Source organism: Lepidochelys olivacea (assembly GCF_965140295.1).
Source record: "Lepidochelys olivacea isolate rLepOli2 genome assembly, chromosome: 2".
Taxonomy (NCBI): domain Eukaryota; kingdom Metazoa; phylum Chordata; order Testudines; family Cheloniidae; genus Lepidochelys; species Lepidochelys olivacea.
The window spans coordinates 143,525,419-143,549,716 of record NC_140412.1 but is presented as its reverse complement, the minus strand read 5'-3'; the positions used below and the strand labels follow the sequence as shown (position 1 = coordinate 143,549,716).

The 24,298-nt window shown below is 39.4% G+C and overlaps 1 protein-coding gene across 5 annotated transcripts in view; it reads right to left on the bottom strand.

Moving 5' to 3' along the window:
- The window catches only part of SEMA5A (semaphorin 5A), a 659,545-nt gene that overhangs the window by 263,683 nt on the left and 371,564 nt on the right, over positions 1-24,298 (bottom strand). For all 5 annotated transcript variants that reach the window (XM_084619687.1, XM_084619686.1, XM_084619685.1 and 2 more), the window contains one exon: positions 14,918-14,980. In XM_084619687.1, the coding sequence (XP_084475813.1) occupies positions 14,918-14,980 (63 nt within the window). The remainder of the gene's footprint in view (positions 1-14,917; positions 14,981-24,298) is intronic.

Sequence of the window (24,298 nt, the reverse complement as noted above, 5' to 3'; positions counted from 1 at the left end):
TAGCCAACATGAATATCTGCTCAAGATTGACTTATATCATTAGCCTATTGCCTTTCATTGCCTCTCCCTTGCTCTTTGCTTGAATAAATAGGCCTATCATGCAATTTCTATGGGATATAAAACAGCCTTGTTTGTCACACCAGACCCTTAAAAAATCCTGGGGAACTGGAAGCATGGGGTTGCCAGAATTGTATCTATATTATCTAGCATTCCAAATGTGTCCTATTGTAAGATGGTTTCCCTCCAACTGCTCTGTATATGTACCGGCCTGGTTTGATATTGGAAACAAAACAAACAACCTTAGCTATGCCATTCTTTTATATATCTTAAGAGGCTACCCACACTCTTAAGGAAAACTCCAGTCTTTGCATCTACATGGGGCATTCTGCAATGCATTAAGATAACTACAGCATCCAATATTACCAACTCTCTTCCTGTACTACTATGAGATAACCCATGATCAAGGCCAACTCCAGGCTTAAGTTTGGATAGAAAAAGGACTAACAAAAATTAGAGATATAATACAAGATGATAGATTGGCCTTCATTTACGAGTCTAAAATATCAGCTACCGCTGTCTCACAGTTCCTTCATGCAGCGGAAAAGTTCAAGGATTCATGCAAGGATAGGGCACAATTGATGTGTTGCAACTCTCTCACTTCTAGAAAAACATGTAAAGAAATATGGAATCAGAAGTCTCCTTGTAAAAATTACTTATAGGTTGCTTAATGGTTCAGAATACCATCTCAACCTCAGTCTCAAAGAAAAATGGGGAAAATAACTTCGCCTTACTACCACAACAGAAACCTGGGAGGATATCTGGCTTAATGTGAAAGATACTTCAAGTTTTTATCCCTGTGATTCTTTCAAGATATTAAACAGACACTGTTGGACTCCAGAATGTTTGTTTAAGGCAAGATTGCATCTCCAACATTCACTGTGTGTTGCCAAAGAGCCACTTGCCAACCTTTCACAAATCCTCTATACTCGTCCAATGATGCATGTGTTCTGGAACACCATATTCAGTGCTCTCTCAGAAACTTTAAGTGTTGCTATCTTTCCCTTCTCCAAGCTTGTGTATTTTAAGGGCTCTGGATGAGTTGGTATTACCAATTAACATTAAGAAATTGATTGCAGGAACTATTTTAGTGGCCAAAAGAGTTATTTTGAGAAATGGAAATCTGCAATTCTTTCCTGATACACTAACTGGTTTCCTGAGCTCTCTACTTCTGCATTTATGGAAAATATGACTCTGTCTAATAGAAACACTTGGAAAAAATATGAGGATATCTGCTCACACATGAAACTATTGCATACATTTGCAGTTTAGTATATATTAGTCCCCGATACTCATAGGTTATGACTCATAGGTTATGTTCTCACTTATTTATCTATTTAGTAACTTCAATAACTGACGCCCTGCATGACCTATACAGGTCCAGAGGTTTTGTTTGTTTGTTTGTTTGTTTTCCAGGTTTTACAAATCATGAACATTGAATTTTTTAATTTATATTGTGATAGACCCAGGCCAGTTGGGTACAGCAGAGTAGCAGAAGGCACTGGATTAACAGTTTTCTGTCTGTTTTTGACTGACCAGAGCAGGGGCTGCTCCAGGCTAATAAGAACACCTGACTCCAATTAACCTGCAAAGAGTCAGGTGAGGCCATTAAGCTAATGTGACCACCTGACTCTAATTAAGGCCCCTCTGATAATATAAAAGGGCTCACTCCAGTCAGGCAGAGAGGAGCTGGGGAGCCAGAGAAGAGGAAGTGTGGCTGAAGGGCTGGTTAATGAAGACATCCTCAAGTCATTAGTAAGGGAGCCCTAAGATCAGGGTGAAGAAGGGAGAAGCAGGAGAGCTGTGGGGAAGTGGCCCAGGGAAATGTAGCAACTGTAGCAGTAAAATGTTGGCTGCCAACAGCTGCTACCATTAGGGTCCCTGGGCCGGAACCCGGAATAGAGGGCGGGCCCGGGTTCCCTCCAACCCACCACTACAGAAACACCTCCTGGGAGGGGAAAACAGGCCCCTGTCAGGACAGGAGGCTAAACTGTTTTGGCATGAGGCCGGAGGAGCAACAGAAGCTGTGGGAATTCTCTCACCAACCTCCATTGCTGGCTTGATGAAAAGGGCTCAGTAGACAGTATCCCTCATCCTAGAGAGAGAAGGGCTACGTGGAGGGTTGCAGTGAGCCTCTGAAGCTAGCATAAACCGCCTGGAAGCGCAGGACCCACAGGGACAAGGTCAGAGCTCTGCCACAATATGCTATTTCCATCTTGTGCATGTATTTATATGTTTTGTTTTGTTTTGTTATGTGTGCTTTTTATATACAAACAATAAAAATAAAGTTTTAAAAAAATTCAGACTGAGTTCCAAAACCTCACACAATACCTTTACCTTAAATTCACCAAAACTTTTTTTAAAAAAAATATTCTTTGAACCAAACAGAAGTCAGGAATATTAATAAACTACAGAGCAGTTTGGCAGTACTATTGGTCCTTTTCAGCTCTTAGAAGTGATGGTTAAAGCTTTGGAGACTTCCCTTACTGCAAATTTTGCTTTTTAGTCAGGGTAAATGGAATGCCATCTTTGTTTCTTTTGATAAAGTATGTTAGCAAGAGTGGTATGTACAGAAACAATAGGAGATTTTTCATCTTTTGCTATCCCAGCAAGCCTTGGAATGTAAGTGTAGGAAAAGCAAGTGGACTATGATATTACAGCCCATTAGACTTATTCACCTCTCCTCTTCATACTCCACAGCCTGCTGAAATAGCTCTGAGATAAAATAAGTTGTACACTGAGCACCCACTCTGTGTTCAAGAAGAATAATGTTCATTTTCAACACTGACATTCTTAACATTTGCAAGATTCTTTCCTTCTCTGCTCTCAATCCTTGTGCCAACTTTTCAATGATTCATATAATACAACATGGTAAGCAAAAGATCTTGGGTCACATCCATCCCTTGTATAAACCCACTCTGCAATCAAAGTAGATTTGACACTAGCCCAAATTCATCCTGGTGCTATTTTTATAAGGAATCACATTTAAATTAACCAATATTTAAAAGAAAAAAAATCACACTTTGGGAGAGAATTAAAAAACACATTCTCTTTTGATGAACCAAGGGACACTTTCTTTACAATTAGCTATTTTACCCATATTTTTAAAAATAGCAACAGCTAAAAAAATTGGAAAAACTATTATGTTATAGAGTCATGTGAACCTTCCAGAGTCAGTTTGCTGGGTTCAGAGACAAACTTAACTATACGGGATCACTTAGATGTTCAAATTCAGGAGTCTTGGATGTCTTTAAGGGATTACAATGGCTTGCTGTGTGAAATAGCAGTGTTTGGTATAAGGTTGGCCTTTGAATTCATCAGACTTCAAGAGCAGTTTTGTTTGAACGGGTTTATTTCACATAGGTCTATTCTGCAACTGATGTTTTACCCACTATTTTGGTTTCCTGCTCCCTTATAAAAAATCTTCGGGAAAAAAACAATTTATTTACCAAGCATTCTCTGATTTTACAAAAATATAAAGTAGACTAACAAAATTTATGCCAAGGTTTCAACTATTATCTGGCCAGGTTTTTTACTTCATTTTCATAACAATTTGACAACATAAGGGCAATCTGGTTGCAGATATTTATCTCTTTGTAGCAAATTCATTGTTTTAGGTTACCATTTCAGCTATGTCTATATTTGATTTTTATGTTTTTAAATACTCTTGTGAAGAGCCCAGACACTCATGCATTGGGCCCTTAGAGCCTTAAATAATTAAATGAAAAATGAATCCATTGCAGGTTATTTTTAATCTTTTGCTCTATTTTCTCCCTTTATCTCTCATATTTATTTCCTTGCTTTACAACAATCCCTGCTGCAAGTGCCAACCTGAATGGCCAGATTTAGTACCTTTTAACCATGTGGACTTCTGTGGAGCTTATAAAATGCGAACACATGCTGGCCATAATGACATTTTATTTGGCTCACTCCTTGATCCACTAGTTATTTTAAGCACCGTTTAAGGTCGATAACTCTATGAAGTTTAAGTAACTACTATCAGCTTTCTGAAGCCAAGTGTGCATTAAACTGTCATATGTGATCATGTCCTTATATATTTTCCCCTCCAACTCTCTTCCTTCCTTGGCTTCTAACAAAGCTCAGCATGATTATCTATTATCAATAAAGTCTGTAGGCAAAATTCGATGCAGGTTCCTTTTCTGCAAATAAGGTAGCATCTCAGTAGCCATAATCCAGTAACCAACGGAATTCCTCAATAGAGTGTAAATTCATTCTTCAGAGGCATACCAGAGGGTGGCCCGTCCTCTGGGCAAAATATTTTTGGGTCTCACTCTTCCCTATGAGGGAACAACCTACATAAGAGAGGAAATGCCACGATTTTCAATCGTGAAGTCTTCCCACTTATTCTTCCATTGTGGCAGGAGGAAAAATATGGTTTTCCCTGAGCCCCCTCTTAACGTGCACATTCTGTTTTACTACCTCAACCCACTGGCTCCCTGCTGCCAGCTGGACTGCAGAGCTCCAACAGAAACCATGACTCAAACGAGTCCTTCTGCCCTGTTGTCCCTGGTAATCCTTATCCCCCTACTCCGGTAAAACAGGTTCCACGGCAACGAAGAGGGAAGCAGTCTCAGGTAGAAGTAATTAATTTGTTTTCTCCACTGGATTTCAGAGTGGGGGAGAAGAAGGGAAGTTATAGGAGTGAAGCCAGCTCCCTGGCCTCATTCTCTGTTGTCCAACTGCGTAGAGGTGGAAACTCACAGCTGTCCTACAGAAGGGCTTCTGTGGTGTGAATGGAAAGAAAGAGCATGCCACACAGGAAGAGCTCCCTGCTCCACCAGCACAGCCTCCTTTTGCACATAGAGCATAGGCCCTGTAAGTAAAGACCAAATTTTCCCACTGTAACCAGATCCTGTGGTTGGTCAAAAAAAAATTAAAAAGGGCTCCCCACTTTATGGGCTTAGTCTGTTAGCAGAATACACCAAAAAAAAAAAAAAAAAAAGAAAAGAAAAAAAAAAGAATCCCCATCAAGCCCCTTCTTCCCCGGTCCCAGACTCATTGTTTTCTTTTTATTTTTAACACAACAGCAATTATAACAAAAGAAATTAACAGTTTTAAGAACAGTCAACTTTCTCAGCCATCTCTGCTCAAGTATTTGCTTGTTGATTGCCTAGATAATCTGAACTCCCCAACCACACCCAGGCAAGACCAATAGGTTATATAGTACCTAATAAGACCTATCGGCCAGACAAAACTATGTGTTTAACTCCTGATGGTCTTGGAGAAGCCCCTGTAGCAGAGACAAGGGAAAGGGGTGTTTCCTCCTGGGAACCATTTTGGAATTTGGTGCTGTTGACCCTGAATCCTAATGGGTCATATTGTGTTTCCTTTTCCCTTTTAGACTGTGAATGGTGAATATGACTGCGGTTTGAAATCAAAAGCCCTTCTGGCTTGCTAAACAACAGAAAAAATGGTTAATGACCTATCATAATTGTTGTTCTTCAAAATGTGTTGCACATGTCCATTCCACTCTTGGTGTGCGTGGGCCCTGCACACAGTTATCAGAATTTTTTCCCTCAGTGATACCCATCAGAGTGGCTCGAGCACCCTCTGCTGCTGCACACCACTGGCCACCACTGTAAAGGGCCAGGTGACACTAGGGTTGCCAGGAGACCTGTTTTCGACTGGAACACCCAGTCGAAAAGGGACCCTGGCGGCTCTGGTCAGCACTGCTAACCAGACCGTTAAAATTTATTTACCAGATTTATTTGGGCATAAGCTTTCATGGGTAAAAACCCACAAAAGCCAGCAGGAGAACACTTCAATCTTCCTGGACATTCTATAACAGATTTAAAAGTAGCCATCCTGGAACAAAAAAACTTCAGAAACAGACTTCAAAGAGAAACTGCAGAACTAAAATTAATTTGCAAATTTAACACCATTAATTTGGGCTTGAATAGGGACTGGGAGTGGCTGGCTCACTACAAAAGCAATTTTGCCTCTCCTGGAATTTATACCTCCTCATCAGTTATTGGGAGTGGCCACCCTGATTGTATTGGCCCTGTCAACACTGGTTCTCCACTTGTGAGGTAACTCCCTTCTCTTCATGTGTCAGTATAATAATGCCTGCATCTGTAATTTTCACTCCATACATCTGAAGAAGTGAGTTTTTTACCCACAAAAGCTTATGCCCAAATAAATCTGTTAGTCTTTAAGGTACCACCGGACTCTTGGTTGTTTTTACACAAATAACCATATTATTGTACTGTAATGACATACATATTGCAGTAACAGTTTTGGATCACTGCTACAGAGCACTTTACTCTTTCTTTCAGAAGGGTATGATGGGAGTGAATGAAAATTGGTGCTTGTGTACCCACGCTCCTGAGGTCCATTCCTAACAGTCTTTTTAAAAAAACATACTTAGTACTACTCCAAGCAAAAGTATTTAATATCAGCATATGCTTTCGTATTGTGCAGTTAAATTTGGATACTATGTTTCTACTTTGTGACAGGGGAAATGTTTAGTGTTGTCAAGCTAAAATTCAAAGTACGCTAGTGTAGGCTGAGAGTTACCTTTCTTTTCATCTATCATGTTAGATCACAATCACTGTGCTGCAACTCTCAGACATGGGCTGACGTTCTCATAGTTTTAATCGTCAAAAGCAACTGCTACTAAAACAGAGGCCTATGCTTTTATTTACAGGACACATTCCAACCATATTTTCTACTATATGTCCCTTTAATAAATACAATTTGTCATATTCCATTGCCATTTAGGCTTTTTTTTTTTTAACTCCAAGATGCTGATGTCTGTGAGCTGGCTTGCTGATAAAGCTGGATTAATGTTTGAGGGCTATATTACATTAAGAATCATAAATCTTTTAGGGAAAAACAACTTAGAAAGTGAATCCCCTTAAGTATTATGCATAATTTAATACAAGCCTACTTAAGAGGTCCCTGAGGGTCTTTGTTACTTTTTTAGATACAGACTAGTTTTATTGTTTTATTTCCTTGTAATCTATTCTATCATTAAATTCCTTACATATACGATGAAGCATCTCAGAAAGTTTCCTTGGGTTAAAAACTTTAAATAAAATATTAATTATCATTTTTTACCTCTTTATTGTTGTTAGTGCCATACATTTCCATAGCAAAGGCTGCATTTTAATGACTATAGGAGAATAGTTCCTAAACTGAAATGTGGGCTCCACTGGGACAAAGGAGAGGGGCAACGAGAGGAAACAACCCCAAATCCACCTTTTCCCCGCACTGCAAGTATGCTTCTGCAGCCAAAGATGGCCCTTTGAAAGCCACTCATCCTCCCTCCTTTCTTCCCTCCTCCTGTTTAATATATTTAATGCAAAAGGAACCTGGGGTGGGGGGTGACAGAGAGGTGGAAGGCAGAAGGGATTTTTGAGGGGAGCCAAAAGTGAGACTTGGGGAGTAAAGAGGCTATCAGTCATGTGAAGGCAGACTACCAACTTGCTTTTGCAGACAGGAACTGTATCAGTTTTCTGGCACAGAAAAGCCCCTCATACCTAGCAGCACCAATTCTCCTATATCCCCCTGAGCTTTCTTGATGCATGACCTACAAAACAGTAAACAAACAAACCCTGTCATAAGAGTGGCCATACTAAGTCAGACTAATGGTCCATTGTGCCCAATATTCTGTCTGAGCTAGATACTTCCAGGGAAATGAACAAAACACGGCAATTTTGAATGATCCGTACCCTGTCATCCAGTCCCAGCTTCCGGCAGTCAGAGGTTTAGCGACCTGGAGCATGGGGTTGCATCCCTGACCATCATGGCTAATAGCTATTGATGGACCTGTCCTCCATGAACTTATCTAATTATTTTTTTAACCTAGTTATACTTCTGGTCTTCACAACATCTCTTAGGAACAAGTTCCACAGGATGACTATGCATTGATAGATACAAATTCCAGCCTTTTTCAACTGCAAAGGATTGTGGGACATAGTAGGTTGTGCGTGACTTTTGACCGTTTGGAGGAAAAGGGAAGAGAGGAAGAAGAGAAAACAAAGAAAAAGAAAAAAGAAGAGGCAAGATAGACAGAATGAACATCAAAAAGGAGTGAAGCTGATAACTGTTCTAGGGTAATAGTATGAAGGAATATGGAGAAGGAAAATGTCAATCCACCAAACCACTACAAGAGGAACTACTGTTTTAAGCCATAAACTGCAGAAAATTGAAATGTATAACATTAGCTCACAAGTACAGATTTGTATCACAATTTACGTTTCACTTCCACCACAGCCCTTAGGAGAAACCCTGCACTAATTGAAGTCAAAGGGAATTTTGCCACTGACTTCAATGGATACAGGATTTTACCCCTTATTTCTTTCAAATAATTTTTTCAGGGCTCAATTCTACATTTCTTACACATCCAAATCTCCCAATTTAAGACCTGATCGTTCTGCCCTTGAAGACAGTGATAGATTTGGCATTGATTTCAAAGGAAGCAGGACTAGACCTTTAAAGAATACATAAGAATATTGTATTTCAGTTTTCAGAATCAGCTATATTTAAGATTTCATCTATTTTGTTAAGCATTGACACACATATTTTCTAACCAAGAAAAACAAACTGTATTTTCATAAATCTATTTTTCCAGACTTTATAAATTATCAGGAAGATTGGGTTGCTCAGTGGCAGTGGTTTTAGGGTTTTTTAAATGGTTTTGTATTATTTCTTTCCGGAATGAGGGGGAAATAAGTAAAAACAGGGATTTCCCAGAAAGAACCAAGGTTATCTTCTGCAGTCTGAGACAATGTTAAGTAAAATAGCTATAGAAGGAGCAGCATAATTCACAAAAGAAATTTTCAAAATCATATACTGTATTCAGCAATATCCAATGAATTATTTGAACTGATATTGTTCAGCAATTAACTGCTGGTAACAAATTTAGGCACAGGGTTTTAGAGAGGCTGAGATAATTAAACAGATTTCTCATGAAGTCAAAGAAGTCTACTTCTGTGCATCCCAAGTTTTTACAAAATACAATGTGAGAAATGGAGTATAGTATCTCACGAAGTATGTATCTATGCTTATGACATAAATTGTATATTTTTTTTAAAAAATCACGGATACTGACCGTGCTTCCATAGGTATGAGAAGGACATAGGTGATTTACAGAAACAACATGGAAACTTAATACAAGGAGGTGATTTTTTTAACATTTCATTTGACACATTTTCTTTCTTTATCTTTCACTCTCTTCTGAAGTGAGCTATCTGCCAGTAGCATTTATGACAATTAATTTTAAAATTATGAAAGTTGGTTATATGGTAACTGAGTTTGCAAAAGTTACTAAAGCACCCGTGCCTCTTTGGGAAACTCATTTAAAATTCGTCATACTATAAATGCCTATGAAAACACGTTATAATTGCATGGGTGGCAATGACCTATTAAAACCTAATGCAGTGGTTAAATTTATTCCCCTCCCATCCCTAATCATTTTGGTGTTTTCTAAATAAATGGTTCATTAGTTTTGCACAAATATAACAGTTATAAACACAAATTATTAACGTCAAACTAAATAACAAAAAAAAACAACACTACAATATTGTTTTGTACATCAGAGACATGTAATTCTTCAGAATCACAAACACAAAGTTCAAAATCATTAAAGAGATATTTCAAAGTCTATTTAAATATAGTAAGTTGGAAAGTCCTCAGCTATTATTTTACTAATGGTTTTTCTATTGGGTTTGTACAAAAGATCCAGGACTGAAGTTGTCTACTGAGCTCAAAGTCCAACCAGTCAATGTACGGCATCCGGCAGCTCTCATACTTCATTTCTCCTTTGCATTACTCAATCTGCTATATTTTACATATATGATTCTTAATAGATTATATATTCAGTAAAGTTTTTCCAAATAAATTATAATTCTGCCTCTTTACTGTCCACAACATCTTTGCCATGGGTGTGAGTTTATCAGTATTTTAATCAATCCCAAATAGAATAGGGTAGGCCATCCCTACAAAGCAAAGTTATTTTCCTGAATTTAGCAAGGAAAACGGTGATGTGAATGAACTTTCTTTCTATTTAATCATTGACAAGTGGAAATGGTGAATATGTTTAAGACTATGTTTAAGGCAGTGAGAGCATTTGTACGAGATGCCTGGATCCAGATGTTTTGGCACCTGGATATAAGTAACTGCATTTACTTGTGTCCTGCTGAATTAAGTTCCTGAAGCCTATTAAGTAATTTTGTAATTACTGCTTTTGATTTATTTTTATGTTTTTTCTTTACCTTTTTAATTCAATTCATTTTAATTCATGAAACAGCAAAGGTCATTGTAGTAAATTGCATGTACAGCCTAACTGATGTACTTCTATACAGCATAATCCTACAGAACATACTACAGTAACTTTTAAATATATATATATAAAGTCTCATTTTAATCTGAATGTTTAAATAGACTAGAACTTCTAGGTTACTAGAGTTAAAGGTCATGTTATGTCACAGAATAGGTAATCTTTTCTAGCTTTGAAAATGCATTTCCATTAACTTCACTTCATAAGGATTTAATCATATTTAATGACTCAAACAGATACAATGTATGATTTTTTGTAGATGTGCTTTTTGAAAAAAATTTACAAGAACAGATTCTGTGAGAAAAATAGAGTATGTAGGAACAGAGATCTTCTGCACATTTTAATAATTTTTATTTTTGTTTTATTTTATTAATGTTTTATCTTGAGAAGTTTTAAGGTATCTCTTCTTTATCAAGATGCAACCTTACAAAGATAAGCTGTTTGATTTTTGTCCTAGTTTCTAAATATGAAGATTACTGTAAATTGTCTTGTTTATAAGAAGAATGGTGACATCTGGCCCATCTTCTCTTCTTTCTTCTTTCTCCTTTATGCCACTTTTCCTGTTGAGGGTCGCAGTGGCAGCATGGAGAGTAGGGAGGACCAGACCTCCCTTTCCTCTGCAACAGGTTCCAGCTTCTCCTAGGGGATTCCCCAGCGTTCTCAGTCCAGCCAGGAGATACAATCCCTCCAGTGCGTCCTGGGTCAGCCTCGGGGCCTCCACCCAGTGGGACGTGCCTGGTAGAGTTCCAACGGAAGCCTCCTAGGGGGCATCCTTATCAGTTGCCTGAACCACCACAGCTGGCTCCTCTTGATCCAGAGGAGTACCGGCTCTACTCCAAGGGTCTCCTAAATAGCTGAGCCCCTCACCCTGTCTCAGAGAGCAAGCCCAGCCACCCTGCAGAGAAACCTCATTTCCACCGCTTGTATCTGCAATCTCATCGTTTTGGTCATTACCCAAAGTTCAGGACCATAAGTGAGGATGGGGACACAGAGCAACCTTTAAACAGAAAGCTTTGTCAGAGAACTCAGCTCCTGCTTCACTACCAAGTATAGGTACAGCGCCCGCATCACTGTCACCAGTGCACCAATCTGCCGGTCAATCTCACGCTCCCACTTACTATCACTTGTGAACAAGACCCCTAGATATTTGAACTCTTCCACTAAGGGCAACTGTTCCCCATTTACCTGGAGAGAGCAGCCCAATTCCTTCCAGGAAAGGACCAGGACCTTCAATTTCGAGGTGCTGATTCTCATCCCAGCCACTTGAAACTTGGCAGCGAAACGTTGAGTGAGTTTCGGAGATCACATCTGGTCCTAAACTGTTTACATTTATTTTATCTTGCTGATGGATGAATGCTGAGAGGCTGGTAGTTGCTAGGGTCTTTTCAATCCATTATCTTTATAGGATTTGGGGTCAATTTTCCATAAACTGGTTACATATTTTCATGTCAAGACTTTTTCACATGGACATGGCCTTGTCCAGTTCAACAAGAGTGGCCTCTGTTCTGTTTTTTCTATTTTATTTATTTATTTTTTGGAGGGTGGGTGTCATGGACCTAGTCTCTGTGGTATGCAAAGCAATGTTTTTTTTAAAAAAATTGGTGGCTTAAGCAGGACTTTCCCAAAATCAAAGCTCACTAACAATGACCTAATTTAAACAATAACTGACCAACTTGTGTGGCTCCATATTGATTTGCTCAGAGACTTTCAAGGGAGGCACTGCAAGGTGGAGTAAGCAAAGATTAAAAACTATAAGAAATAAATGGAAGGCCAAGAAGCCTTGTTTTTTTGGGTCAGCAAACCACCTGAGGGATGACTGACATTCCTGAAATCCTAAGGTCAACCACCTTAAAGAAAGGAAGCCAGTTCATCTACAAAAAGGCTACACCAGCCTTTGACCCGTCTCCCTGCACATGAAGGATGCCACTAAATGCTGTGCCAGCAACATCACCATCTAGCTGCTGGACTGCAATTACAGCTCCTGTTCTGTGACAATCCAGAAGGCCATGAAAACTGAAGTGTTAGCAATCCCCCTGTTATTTTACGTATCTTATTTTTCCTTTTTCTATTATTGTCTTTTGCTTCTATTAAAGCTGGGAGGCAATCCAGCCTTTTTATTCTCTCATTTTAGGGTGTGGAAGGGTGGTTGTGTGAATGCATGTGTGTATGAGCACCCATCAAGGTCATAAAGGGAAGGCACCAAAAAAAGTTCCCCAGTTTAAACAGCCCTAACCAAAGTCTCAAAGTTATTCATTAAAGTATGTTCCATATTCTGTGTTTAAAAGTCCTAAGGAACTTTATAATGAGACAGAGTGTCCTCCCACTGAGCTGGAGAGGGAGGAGTCACTCTGTAATCCCAGGTGGACAGAGCCAGATCAGGCTTACTCCTCCTGCCGGAAGCCAAGGGGCAGGGCAGGAAGTATAAAAGACAGAGCCACCAACCCAGTTGAGTCTGAGTCAGGGAAGGGAGCAGACTTATTCAGGCCACTTGTAGAGCCCTGGAGCTGAACCCGCACTAAGTCACGCCTTGCCCCCAGAGGAGATTGACCCAGGTGAAGAGCTGCCAGGTCTGTTGCTCGCCGCATATCCTGAGGAGACAGAGGACGCCTGTGGAATGCAGGTACCCAGCAAGGGGATCGTAAGAAGTGGCCAGGGAAAACAGACTTTAGTCCAGTTGGGTTGTTGCTCGATTCTATGTCACCATGTTTCGGTTGGATCCTCGCTGACCCAGTGATGGAACACTCTGCTACTGGTAGGTCCCTGGGCTGATACCTGGTGAAGTAGGGTGGGCCCTGGTTCCCCTACTCCTTGCTGTCAACTCCACTCCTGGGGTGGCAGCCTCCCCACCTTAGGCCAAGAGGCCTGCGTCTGCCTGCCATCTGCCAGACCTGGGTCGTCAGACTGTTTATTTGCTCTGCCCTGCTGAAGGGCCTGAGCTATAAAACTGTTCCTTTGCTCTGCTCCGCCTAAGGGCCTGAGCTTTAAGACTGCTTGGTTGCTCTGCCCTGCCTAGGGCCCAAGAGCCTACACTGTTTGCTGGCTCCACCCTGCCTAAAAGCCAAAGCTCTAGTCCTTCCTTGGGGTGGCACCCCAGAGATGTAGTGAGGCAGAGTGGCCTCCCACTGAGCTGGAGTGGGAGGGACAGTCGCTAACCCTCTGCAAACTTAAACAGTCATACATAATATTTGGTACATAAGATTTCTCAAACTTCTGCTTATCCAAGAGTTTTGTTAGAGTCTGTACAATGCAATCTGGGGAGAGGAGACTGGGGAAGGGTTAACCACCACACTGAAACTGGAATCTAAAGAAGAAGCTTTATAATTGGCTCTGAGGTTGTGGTTTTAGTATTAGAGAATAATTTGTTTTCAGTATAAAAATATTTAACCAGATCCAAGTTAGACTTGACTGACTTGGGTGAATTTTTTTTAGTTGGGGTTTCTAACCAAGGAGAGAGCCTCCTTTTGAGATCCCTCTTATAAGGATTGATTATTTGCTATATTAATCTGATGATCTGATTAATTTGATTCCCTTCCAATACCGAGACTAACTTCTTGACTTGATGTGATAGCTGTATTATTTTATTCTTAGTTTAGTTTAGTATTACTAACAGTAGCTTAACTTTGGTGATAGGTTTTCTTGATTTTGTTTTTGTTTGTTTAAAAGTTTGAATACAAGTTATAAAACTGATACTGTTTCATTTCTTTCAATGAGCAATGTAGGTTCATAACGTTAGCATTTCTAAAATGTAACTTATTTACAGTGAACACATAGGGTTGTGATACAAGTGCCTTCACAACTGGCAAACATAAGCAGCAACAGATAAAAAAATGCTCAAGTTGTGAAGTAGATTCTGCACAATGTCACACAAATAAATTTGGTTAGTTAATGCACCTCTAAAAACTCACAAACAATTGTTCTTTTTATATGCCCATAGGACCGGTCCTTTCTTGGCACTGCATTCAACTATGCTGTGTACATTAAAAAACATGTAGCTGGTTAAACTGGAATCTGGCTCTGGACAGCAGAAACATAGCAGGTCTTATGTCTACAGAGGTAGTGAATTTCAGACCTTTATTCTGAAAAGGTCAATAAATCCTGGGGCAATTCATGTGGCACAGAAAGAGAAAAGTTTATAAAATTGTGCCTGATACCCAAAGAGATAAATGGTGTATTATGGAAGGGTTTCTGAGGAGTTAATCTAGATTTACACCAATGAGATCAGAATCTAATCCACTGAATTTCACATACTGTAGGACTAAGAAAGTAAAGTGACACAAACTAAGTAACTGGAGTATTGTTACTCTAGGGCCTTTGATGGGTTCTGGAAGGAAGCAGCTGAAATATTGTTTCCTGAAATATTATTGTTTATATTCTTTGCCGACACTCCAGGAAATGCCATATTGCCACCCTAAAGAATCTTGCATTACTTTTAGAAGGAGAGCAAGAACTTTATAGAGAAGAGGTTTGTACACTGACTAGTCTCATACTGGGCTCTACTGGATATCTTGTCAACCAAATATAAGTTTTGATTAAGCAGCACAGCTGTCATGTACTTACCTTTGATTTGCCCTTACTGTAACAGGCTCTTTTAGTAGCTTCATCACACTGCCACTCCACTGCCTGAAATACATACCAATGAAAATATTTATAGACAAAGATAAGTAAAGTACAAAACACATACGAGTGTCAGATAGAGACAGCTGACACAGTCATGTTCATGGTACATAGTTCTTTCACATTAACAACTGATATTGGGGAGAATCCATATAATATTGTTATCATTTTTTTTCCTCAGAAACATATATCATTCTTATTGATGGCTGCTTAGTGACATAGTTAAAGTGTGATTGGTGTTTTCAATCCAGACCAAGCACACACTTACTTACATCAGAAAAATCACAGTCAGCACTAATTAGCACTATTCCTGGCAGTCCTAGCAAAGCAAAGTGATTGAATAAGTATGGAGAGGAAAAGATGCTCTATCCCCAGATCTGTCTGTCTAGGTAGTTAAATGGCCTGCATCGCCACAGCATTTGAGGTCAACTTTGTTGAGAGACATAGTCATCATGTTGTGGGAAAGCGTGCACTGTTGCTGTCCTTCCTGTCAGTATAAATTCAAGAGGCTACCAATCCAGCACTAATCACAAGCACGAAAACTTACATTTTGGCTTGAGAGAAAAAAGAAACATACAAAACAACAGCACTAAAATTGTCTACTATGGAACTAAGGTGATTTAGCTTAATTTCTGTGTTGTCTCTTTGCTTCAACATATTTATACCACAGCTGTAACACTGTAGTGTTAGTGTATGAATTAAACCTTATTATTGCCTGATCTAATATTCAAAAGCTATGACTTAGGAAGTATATTCTTTTATGAAGTAACTTTTATGAAGTGTATATTTCAGTGTGTACATACTGATACATGTGCATATTTGCATAAATAAATAAATAAATAAATAAATATACTGTATAATCAAGAGTGCCTTTGATATCAGATGGTACCTTTCACATCTAGGGTGTGTATTCATATCTGTTATTTAGATTAAAAGTGTCATTGACTGCATTTGCTTTTTACCAGAAAGAACTTGTGATTTCTTTACTAACTGTTGCAGTTTAACAATTTAAACCACAGTTTGCCCCATTTTCATTTTAAATAACCAAAGCCAACTCATGCTGATTTAATGTAGCTAATTTTTTGCAGCAGCTGACCTTTCATGGAGATTGTATTAATAGTAAAAAGACTCTGTGATTAGTAAAAATAATAGGCTGAAAGCCTATTTAAATGAGGGGAAGGAAAAGCCTCCAGACAATACTACACAGTACTCTTTGATTTGCCTTTTCAACTAGCCCAAGAACGAGTTTGTTTATTTTCAGAAAAATAACAACCTTATAACCAGTCCCCCTCATTCCCCAGACTCCTTTCCATTTAAAACAATTTCTATTGCAGATGAATTTCTACATCAGTGGTGATTCACTGAAAACTTCTAAAACAGTCTGGAAGAATCCTTTAGTGAATGACCAGAGAATTTGTAACAAATTGTATCTAGCAGCATGAAACACCCTCATAAGGTATTATTTAAAAAGGGAACAATGCCTTAACTCTTTTGTACAAAAAGCAGTTTTATCTCACAAATGTACTCTATAAAAGACTGTTCTTAGCATACCAGTGTATCCTGGGTTTGTAGAGTATTATAAAGATTGCTTTAGAACAGAGAACTAAAGCAAATACCACCAGGACACAATAAGTCTAAATGTTGTATAGCAGTATGTGCCAGTGTCTGATTTTGGAAATTTTAACCCATAAAAGCATTGAAGCTTAAACTCTACTATGGTACCAATGTAGAAGGAGTTACTGGAAGGTCATCAGTGTAGGATGGGGAGTGGAGAGAAAGAAGACATGTTAAGCATGTAGCATATCCTACAGCATGAGTAAACCCCTTATGCTTAACAATCTGTCACACCTTGTATTTTGCTCGCTCTGGTTGTCTTCTCCGGGCCTGAGGAAGATCTCTTTGTAGCTTGAAAGCTTGTCCCTTCCACCAACAGAAGTTGGTCCAATAAAAGTTATTACCTCACCTATAGTGTCTCTCTCATCCTGGGACCACCACAGCTACAACAACGCTACACACACTGTATCTCACAACACCTGTACCAAGCTGGTATATATCATTTTCAATATGAAGAAACTGAGACAGACATTAAGTGACTTGCCCAATGTCAGACTGTAGAGTAGGGAAAGGAAAAAGATTAGAATCCAAGTCCCGTTTCATAGGCTCATGAATAATCCATTCTACTGCAATGCCCCCAAAACACAATACTTATGGGAAAATTTTCAAAAGAAGCTTTGTTTTGGGTGCCCATCTTTAACATCCAACACATGGTTTGGCAGAGGTACTCCTCTCACAGATCAGCTTACCACTGCCACAAGTCCACTACCTATAATAGAGAGCCAACGGTATTTATCACAGGTGAAAATGTACTGCACAAGATTTAAAATACCTGCTGCCACAGACCAAAAAAAATATTATTTCCCCAATTTTAAAGATCTGGAATCCTAAACTGAGAAAGATTAAGTAGATTTCCTTGCAGTTTCATTTATTTTCTAATCTATTGGAATGAACATTGGCTTTGAGAGTCAAGATCACTGAATTCTATTTTTGTCTGATTCTAACACTGACTTGCTGTATGACCTTAGTTCATTTCACTCAGTCTTTGTTTCTGCAAAATGGGAGCAATCATATTTACCTCCTTTACAAAGTTGCACGGCATAATTAAGCAATGCATGCAAAATGCTACAAAAATGCAAAGAATGATTACGATTTGTCGGTAGCAGAGATGGGAACAAAATTCAGAAACTAATTATTCTTAGCTCTGTGATTAATACACTAGATTATATGACTTTTGGGGGGGAATCTTCTTTCCTCTTCCAAAACAAATTCATATACAAGTGGTCACTTTGAGTTTCCACATACATCTCTACAAATATTTCAGACTCAACAAGTTCCTTTGAGATTCCTATATATTGACTAAACCTCCCAAATTATAAGTTATTGCTAAGTGAGAACTGCCCAGATATCTAGATTTTTTCAGGAGAGAAAAGTCAAAGGCCTGAGAGAGTAGAAACTCAAAACCCAATGGCACAGTTTTTGCAGTCTTTCACCAGAGTATGTAATGGAACTCAGTGCAGGCAAGCCTATTAACCGCACCTGTGGTGTAGCTGAAAAGAAACTTCCCTTTTTTCCTTTCTCAAATATACTTTGAATGAATGAATTGAAATATACATTTAATATTAAGACACTATATGATATTGTCAGATACTTTATTGGGGTAAATATAAGGAAATAAACTGAATAAACTATTTTTATGAATTAAGCTATATGCAAGACCTTGTACAATTAATGGCAGGGTTTACTTTAGGGGCATCCTGCTAAGAAAAGAAGGGGGCTGTGTTCATAGTGATATATTTTAAATTAGTGATGAAGTTAGCAAAGTAAGGATATTATTTGCAATCAAGTATGCTTATGTTACTACAAGTCAGTGAAATATACCAATGCTGCAAATGGATAAATAGATAGAATCAAATAATGTGTTCTAAGGACGGCTGAACACAGAGTTGAATAATGAGAAATGCAACTGTTTGACCATGGGCATATTTTAGGGGGAGGGGCAGAAGGGGTGCTGCCCCCCTCCCCAAACTGCAAAACTCGGTTAGGCATGGAATTCACCCCCCACTCATGTGCAGCCCCATTGGCCTGACTGGAACTGCCCCCACAAAAAAAATATAGAAGTCAAAGTACACCTATATGTTTGACCACTAATGCACAGACACAGGTCAGCCATATATACAGAGTTCCTAACATTATTGTTAAAATAAGGAGAGCAGAAATGAAAAACCTATACAGCTGTTTTGGCCTGCTGAAGAACAGCAATTTTAAAATGACATTGTGTTACTGCATGTTGGACAGTTAAAACAAATTAAAGATCATAAAAGCAGTGGCGAGGCTTTTATTCAGACTGTGAACTTTAAGCTAGACATTTCAACAGTCAGCAAAGTGCTGAGGAGAAAATACGACTTGAGCAAGCACACTGTGTGAAGTTGGCCAGAGGATGCACTTCAAGAGGGAGCCATGGAAAGCAACTTGCTAAAGTAGGCTGCTAACTGGGGATGAGCCAGCAGGTGTTCAATGTATGTATCACCATGGCCATACAAACAGCTATGACCTAACTAGTCTTACATAAACCGGTAAGGCATAAGATGTTTTGCACAAATATACTGGAATGTAAGACCCAGTTGCAAGACTTCAAAAGTGATGCCTCATCTTCTGATTGGATGGTGAAAGGGGACACAACTTTAATTTTGGCTGGACATTTTAAGTCTTTGTCACACGCATGAGTTGCCATTTGATTAACCCACACCAGTTTCTCAAAGAAGAGTAACCCAGTTGTACCACCCAGAAAAAAATAGGATAAATTGGTCTGTCTCTGTAAGCACATTGCTTCCTGAAAGCTAAAGACACCTGGAAGGAAGACCTGCGCCAGCAACTTAGGAACCCTCCTGGTGATCCCAAGTACTCATATCAGATAGGCACCTTTATTTGTCTCTTTCTCTTTTCCACTAGTTTGGGTTGTCCACCATCGGACTGGGAAAAGACTATAATGCTGTACCTAAATCTGTTCCACCTAGGTTTACAGTGTCAACTTTGCTATTGAGCTGAAAGCTGAAGGCTGAGCAGAGTTCTGGTGATAACTAACGGACTTTGAGAACCCTTTCAACATCAAAGAACTATAGGGGATAATTGCATACTTTGCAGCAATAAAATATTTCAATAATTTTGTCTAAAGATTGGGTGGGCAGTAGAATCTTGTTCAAAAGTTAAATAGTAATATCTTTAGGAAGCAAACTAGATGTATGAAGATGGGTTGGCTCCAAGGGAAACGGAAAGGAATGCCAAATGCCATCCAATTTGTTCAGATACCTTTGCAGAAGGCAAATAGTAAAAAATCTGAAAAGTGCAAAGAATGCTTAGCTGTCCCTTTCATTTATTGGATAAACAATAGTCAAGAAGGACAAAAATCCTTGCTATCTTCACTGGAAAGAGCTTGTGTGTGTGCACGTGCACATGTGCACAATCCAATGCAGCAGATAGTAAGTCCTGACATGAATTTTCCAGAGATGCTACAAACTGCAAACAAGAAAAACAATCTATATACAGTATATTTCAGTATAGCCAGAATGTGCAATCATAACCTTAATCAATAAGAAAGTGTCAGTCGTGTTCAGGATCTGAAAAAGTCATAAAAAGACTTGTTGGTTAGGGTTTCTATTATTAGATGTGATACAGGAGAATAAAAACACCTGGCTTCCATTAACGTCAATGGGAGCTGCAGTCATGTAACTGAGAGCATAATTGCACCCTGTATAATACCTGTATTGCTGTAGGTAGACAGACAGACACTCATAATGGATGTATTAATACAAATACACATATATTATGTATACACTTCTCTGAAGTGTAAAAACAAAATGTACTATTACATTTCATAGAGAAATAAGTTAATTAGTCAGGAACCAGGAAAATATGAACAGATCAACATTCCAGACAGATGGTCCAGCACTCCTTAGGCAGATGGCTCTGCTAATTAGACACTAGCAAAAAAATAACATTAAAAAGGTGGTTTAATTACATGATGCCAAAAATTAACAACTCCATGAGCTTTTCTTTTTTTATGATCTGGTTGCTTTCACATCTTACATTATGTATTTCATCAGTACCTTGGGGATTTTTAGATATAATGGCAATGAGCATTACAACTAAGTGACAGTGAACATACAGTCATCCCACCCTGTTGTTCACACCAGTTCAAAAATGAAATGGCTTGGCCAAAACTCTGTTTGGCTAAAGAGGTTTTCAGCCAATGTAATTACCTCTCAGTAAACACATATGCTGGAGTCCAAGAGCTGGGTCTAAAGAGGCCATTGAGAAGGGTGTGAGAATAGTCAGTGCAGGGAGATAATGAAGGACCTGATGAGGATTTCAGAAGTAGAGTTTAGCAGCATGGTTGTGCTATTGGTTGTTGCCAGGATTTTTATGGAATTGTTTCGATGTTACGAGGTCATTACCTCCAGTTTACATATAAATTCAATGTAGAAAGATTTACAACTCTCCTTTCACAGAGAAAAATTTCTCCATATTTCAAACATAGTAATGATTCCTCTTGACTTCCACATACCTGCCATTTTGTCTCCTGGCAGCTACTTTGTTAGAACCATACATTAGCTTTCCAACAGCCTTTGAGAAGTAGCTGAGGAACATCTTTTCTTCATTGAAAAGCTAGAAGATGATACATGAAGAATGACTTTCGGATGAGATGAGCTTCCTTCAGAGATGAGAAGGGTTCCCTTTTGGCTCATCCAGAAAAGGACCCTGGTTTGAGTTTCAGCTATAGTAATATGCCAGAAGCCTCTACAGGGAATCCAACCACCAGATGGGGAACTCTGCTAATTGGTTAAGTCTATTCTCATATCTGGCCACTAGTTGGCAGACATAACAGCCAGTTTTTCTAGGGGGAAACACTATATGTGTTTTCATCTATTTAGAGTCAGTTTTAAATATCTGGTTCCAATGTGGAAATGTTTTTATATCAATTGCAACCTTTATTCAAGTTTATAATGTGTTTTATACAGTGAGCTGTGTGAAATATTTTAAATTAATCCTCAAATCATGCTTATGCTCATCTGGTTTTGAAGTTGACTACGAAGTGAGTGAGCCTGACATGATTTAATGCTGTGAACTATGTAAAATTTGAAGTTTCACATGGTTTTGATGGGAAGCCAGGTTTCAACTGAGTTTCAATTTAAACATTTTGATTTAAAACACAGCAAAACTCAAGAGGTGAGAATCTGTATCTGTCAAAATCTGGAGAAAATCTTCACAGAAAGCCATGTGGAATGAAGAGTCCAAGATTTACACACCTTGATTATATCTAACATGCAAAGATACAATTTAGCTTTTGAAACATCTCAAAAGGTCAGAATCTAGCACTACATCAGTAGACATAATTGGAATAGAGTTCTTATATTAGACATATCAAGATAATTTTCAAAAGTGCTCAACATTGAGCCACTTCATTGACTTTAGTGGGAACAAATTTAGCCCAATGCTGAGCAATTTTGAAAATTCTACCCACAGTCCTTTATTTCTCCTCTTTTACACTAGTGGAATTCTATTGAATTAAGGGGAGGAAAGAAAAGGGCCTATGGCTTGTATGTTTTAAACAATACAAAATACTTGATTTATATTTAATAGAGACAGGTTCACTACAAAATTAATGTAAGCAGAGTCTGAATGAGCTCTCCCCTGACATCCAGTGGTGAGCTGTGAAAAGGACTTCAGAAGCTGATCTCGTTTGCATGGGCACCCTGCCTAGGTGCTCAACATGATGGGATTGCTTGCCCAAATGATCACTTTTGGCTGGTGTGGGATCCCCAGTCTCCTTGTTATTGGGGCAGGAGTAATAAAGGGTTGTTATCCTTGTTGTGCGAATCAAGAGCAGCAGAACTGCACTTGGCATTTCCCAGTTGAGGGACTCACCCTCAACTAAATGGCACTCTAGGCAGGGGACATAGGTTCCAAAGCCTACTGAATTGGGGTAGGAGGATCAGGATCGGTACTTGCACTTGGTGGTGTGAGCCTTGCTCAAGAGCCCCAGACACCATCTGACCCTACCTCTCTCCACTGTGTAATAACAGAGCTAATTTACACTCAATTGAGAGTCTTGTTATATGCTGCAGAGCTGAAATCACTGATACCTAGGTCTAAGCATTAGACCTGCTTTGGGACAGTGTCTCTGATGCAAGATGACAGGTTTCAGAGTAGCAGCCGTGTTTTAGTCTGTATTCGCAAAAAGAAAAGGAGTACTTGTGGCACCTTAGAGACTAACCGATTTATTTGAGCATAAGCTCAAATAAATCGGTTAGTCTCTAAGGTGCCACAAGTACTCCTTTTCTTTCTGCGAATACAGACTAACACGGCTGCTACTCTGAAACCTATCCTTAATTGGTGTTATCTTTTGATGTTAACATTCCAAAACACCTTTGAGAGGGTTATCCTGTCCTGGTTTCGATTTAATCAATTGTCTTGTCTTTAGGGGTGCCATCCTCCAGCTCAGGGTCGTCAGTCTGCCCTTCCTCACTTATGGATGTGCAGGATCCTGACAAAAGAATATAGACCCTGGATTTCAAAAAGCAGACTTTGACTCCCTCAGGGAACTGATGGGCAGGATCCTCCAGGAGGCTAGTGTGAGGGGGAAAGGAGTTCAGGAGAGCTGGCTGTATTTTAAAGAAGCTTTATTGAGGGAGCAGGAACAAACTACCCCGATGTGCAGAAAAAATAGCAGATATGACAGGCGATCAGCTTGGCTTAAGAAAGACATTTTCGGGGTGCTTAAACACAAAAAGGAAGCTTACAAGCTTACAAGAAACTTGGACAGATAACTAGGGAGGAGTACAAAGATATTGCTTAAGCATGCAGGGGAGCAATCAGGAAGGCCAAAGCACAACTGGAGTTGCAGCTAGCAAGGGATGTGAAGGGTAACAAGACGAAGGTCAAGGAAAGTGTGGGGCCCTTACTGAATGGGGGAGGCAACCTAGTGGCAGATGATGTGGAAAAAGATGAAGTACTCAATGCTTTTTTTGCCTCAGTCTTCACAGACAAGGTCAGCTCCCAGACTGCTGCACTGGGCAGCTCAGTATGGGGAAGAGGTGAGCAGCCCTCAGTGGTGAAAGAACAGGTTAAGGACTATTTAGAAAAGCTGGACATGCACAACTCTATGTGGCTGGATCTAATGCATCTGAGGGTGCTGAGGGAGTTGGCTGATGTGATTGCAGAGACATTCACCATTATCTTTGAAAACTTGTAGCGATCAGGGGAGGTCCCGGACAACTGGAAAAAGACAAACCTAGTGCCCATCTTTAAAAAAGAGAAGAAGGAGAACCTGGGGAACTACAGACCGGTCAGCCTCACCTCAGTCCCTGGAAAAATCATGGAGCAGATCCTCAAGGAATCCATTTTGTAGCACTTGGAGGAGAGGAAGGTGATCAGGAACAGTCAACATGGATTCACCATGGGCAAGTCATGTCTGACCAAACTGATTGCCTTCTATGTTGAGATAACTGGCTCTGTGAATATGGGGAAAGCGGTGGATGTGATATATCTTTACTTTAGGAAAGCTTTTGATATGGTCTCCCACAGTATTCTTGCCAGCAAGTTAAAAAAAGTATGGATTGGATGAATGGACTATAAGGTGGATAGAAAGCTGGCTAGATCATTGGGCTCAACGGGTAGTTGAGATCAATGGCTCAATGTCTAGTTGGCAACCGGTGTCAAGCGGAGGGCCCCAAGGGTCTGTCCTGGGGCCGGTTTTGTTCAACGTCTTCA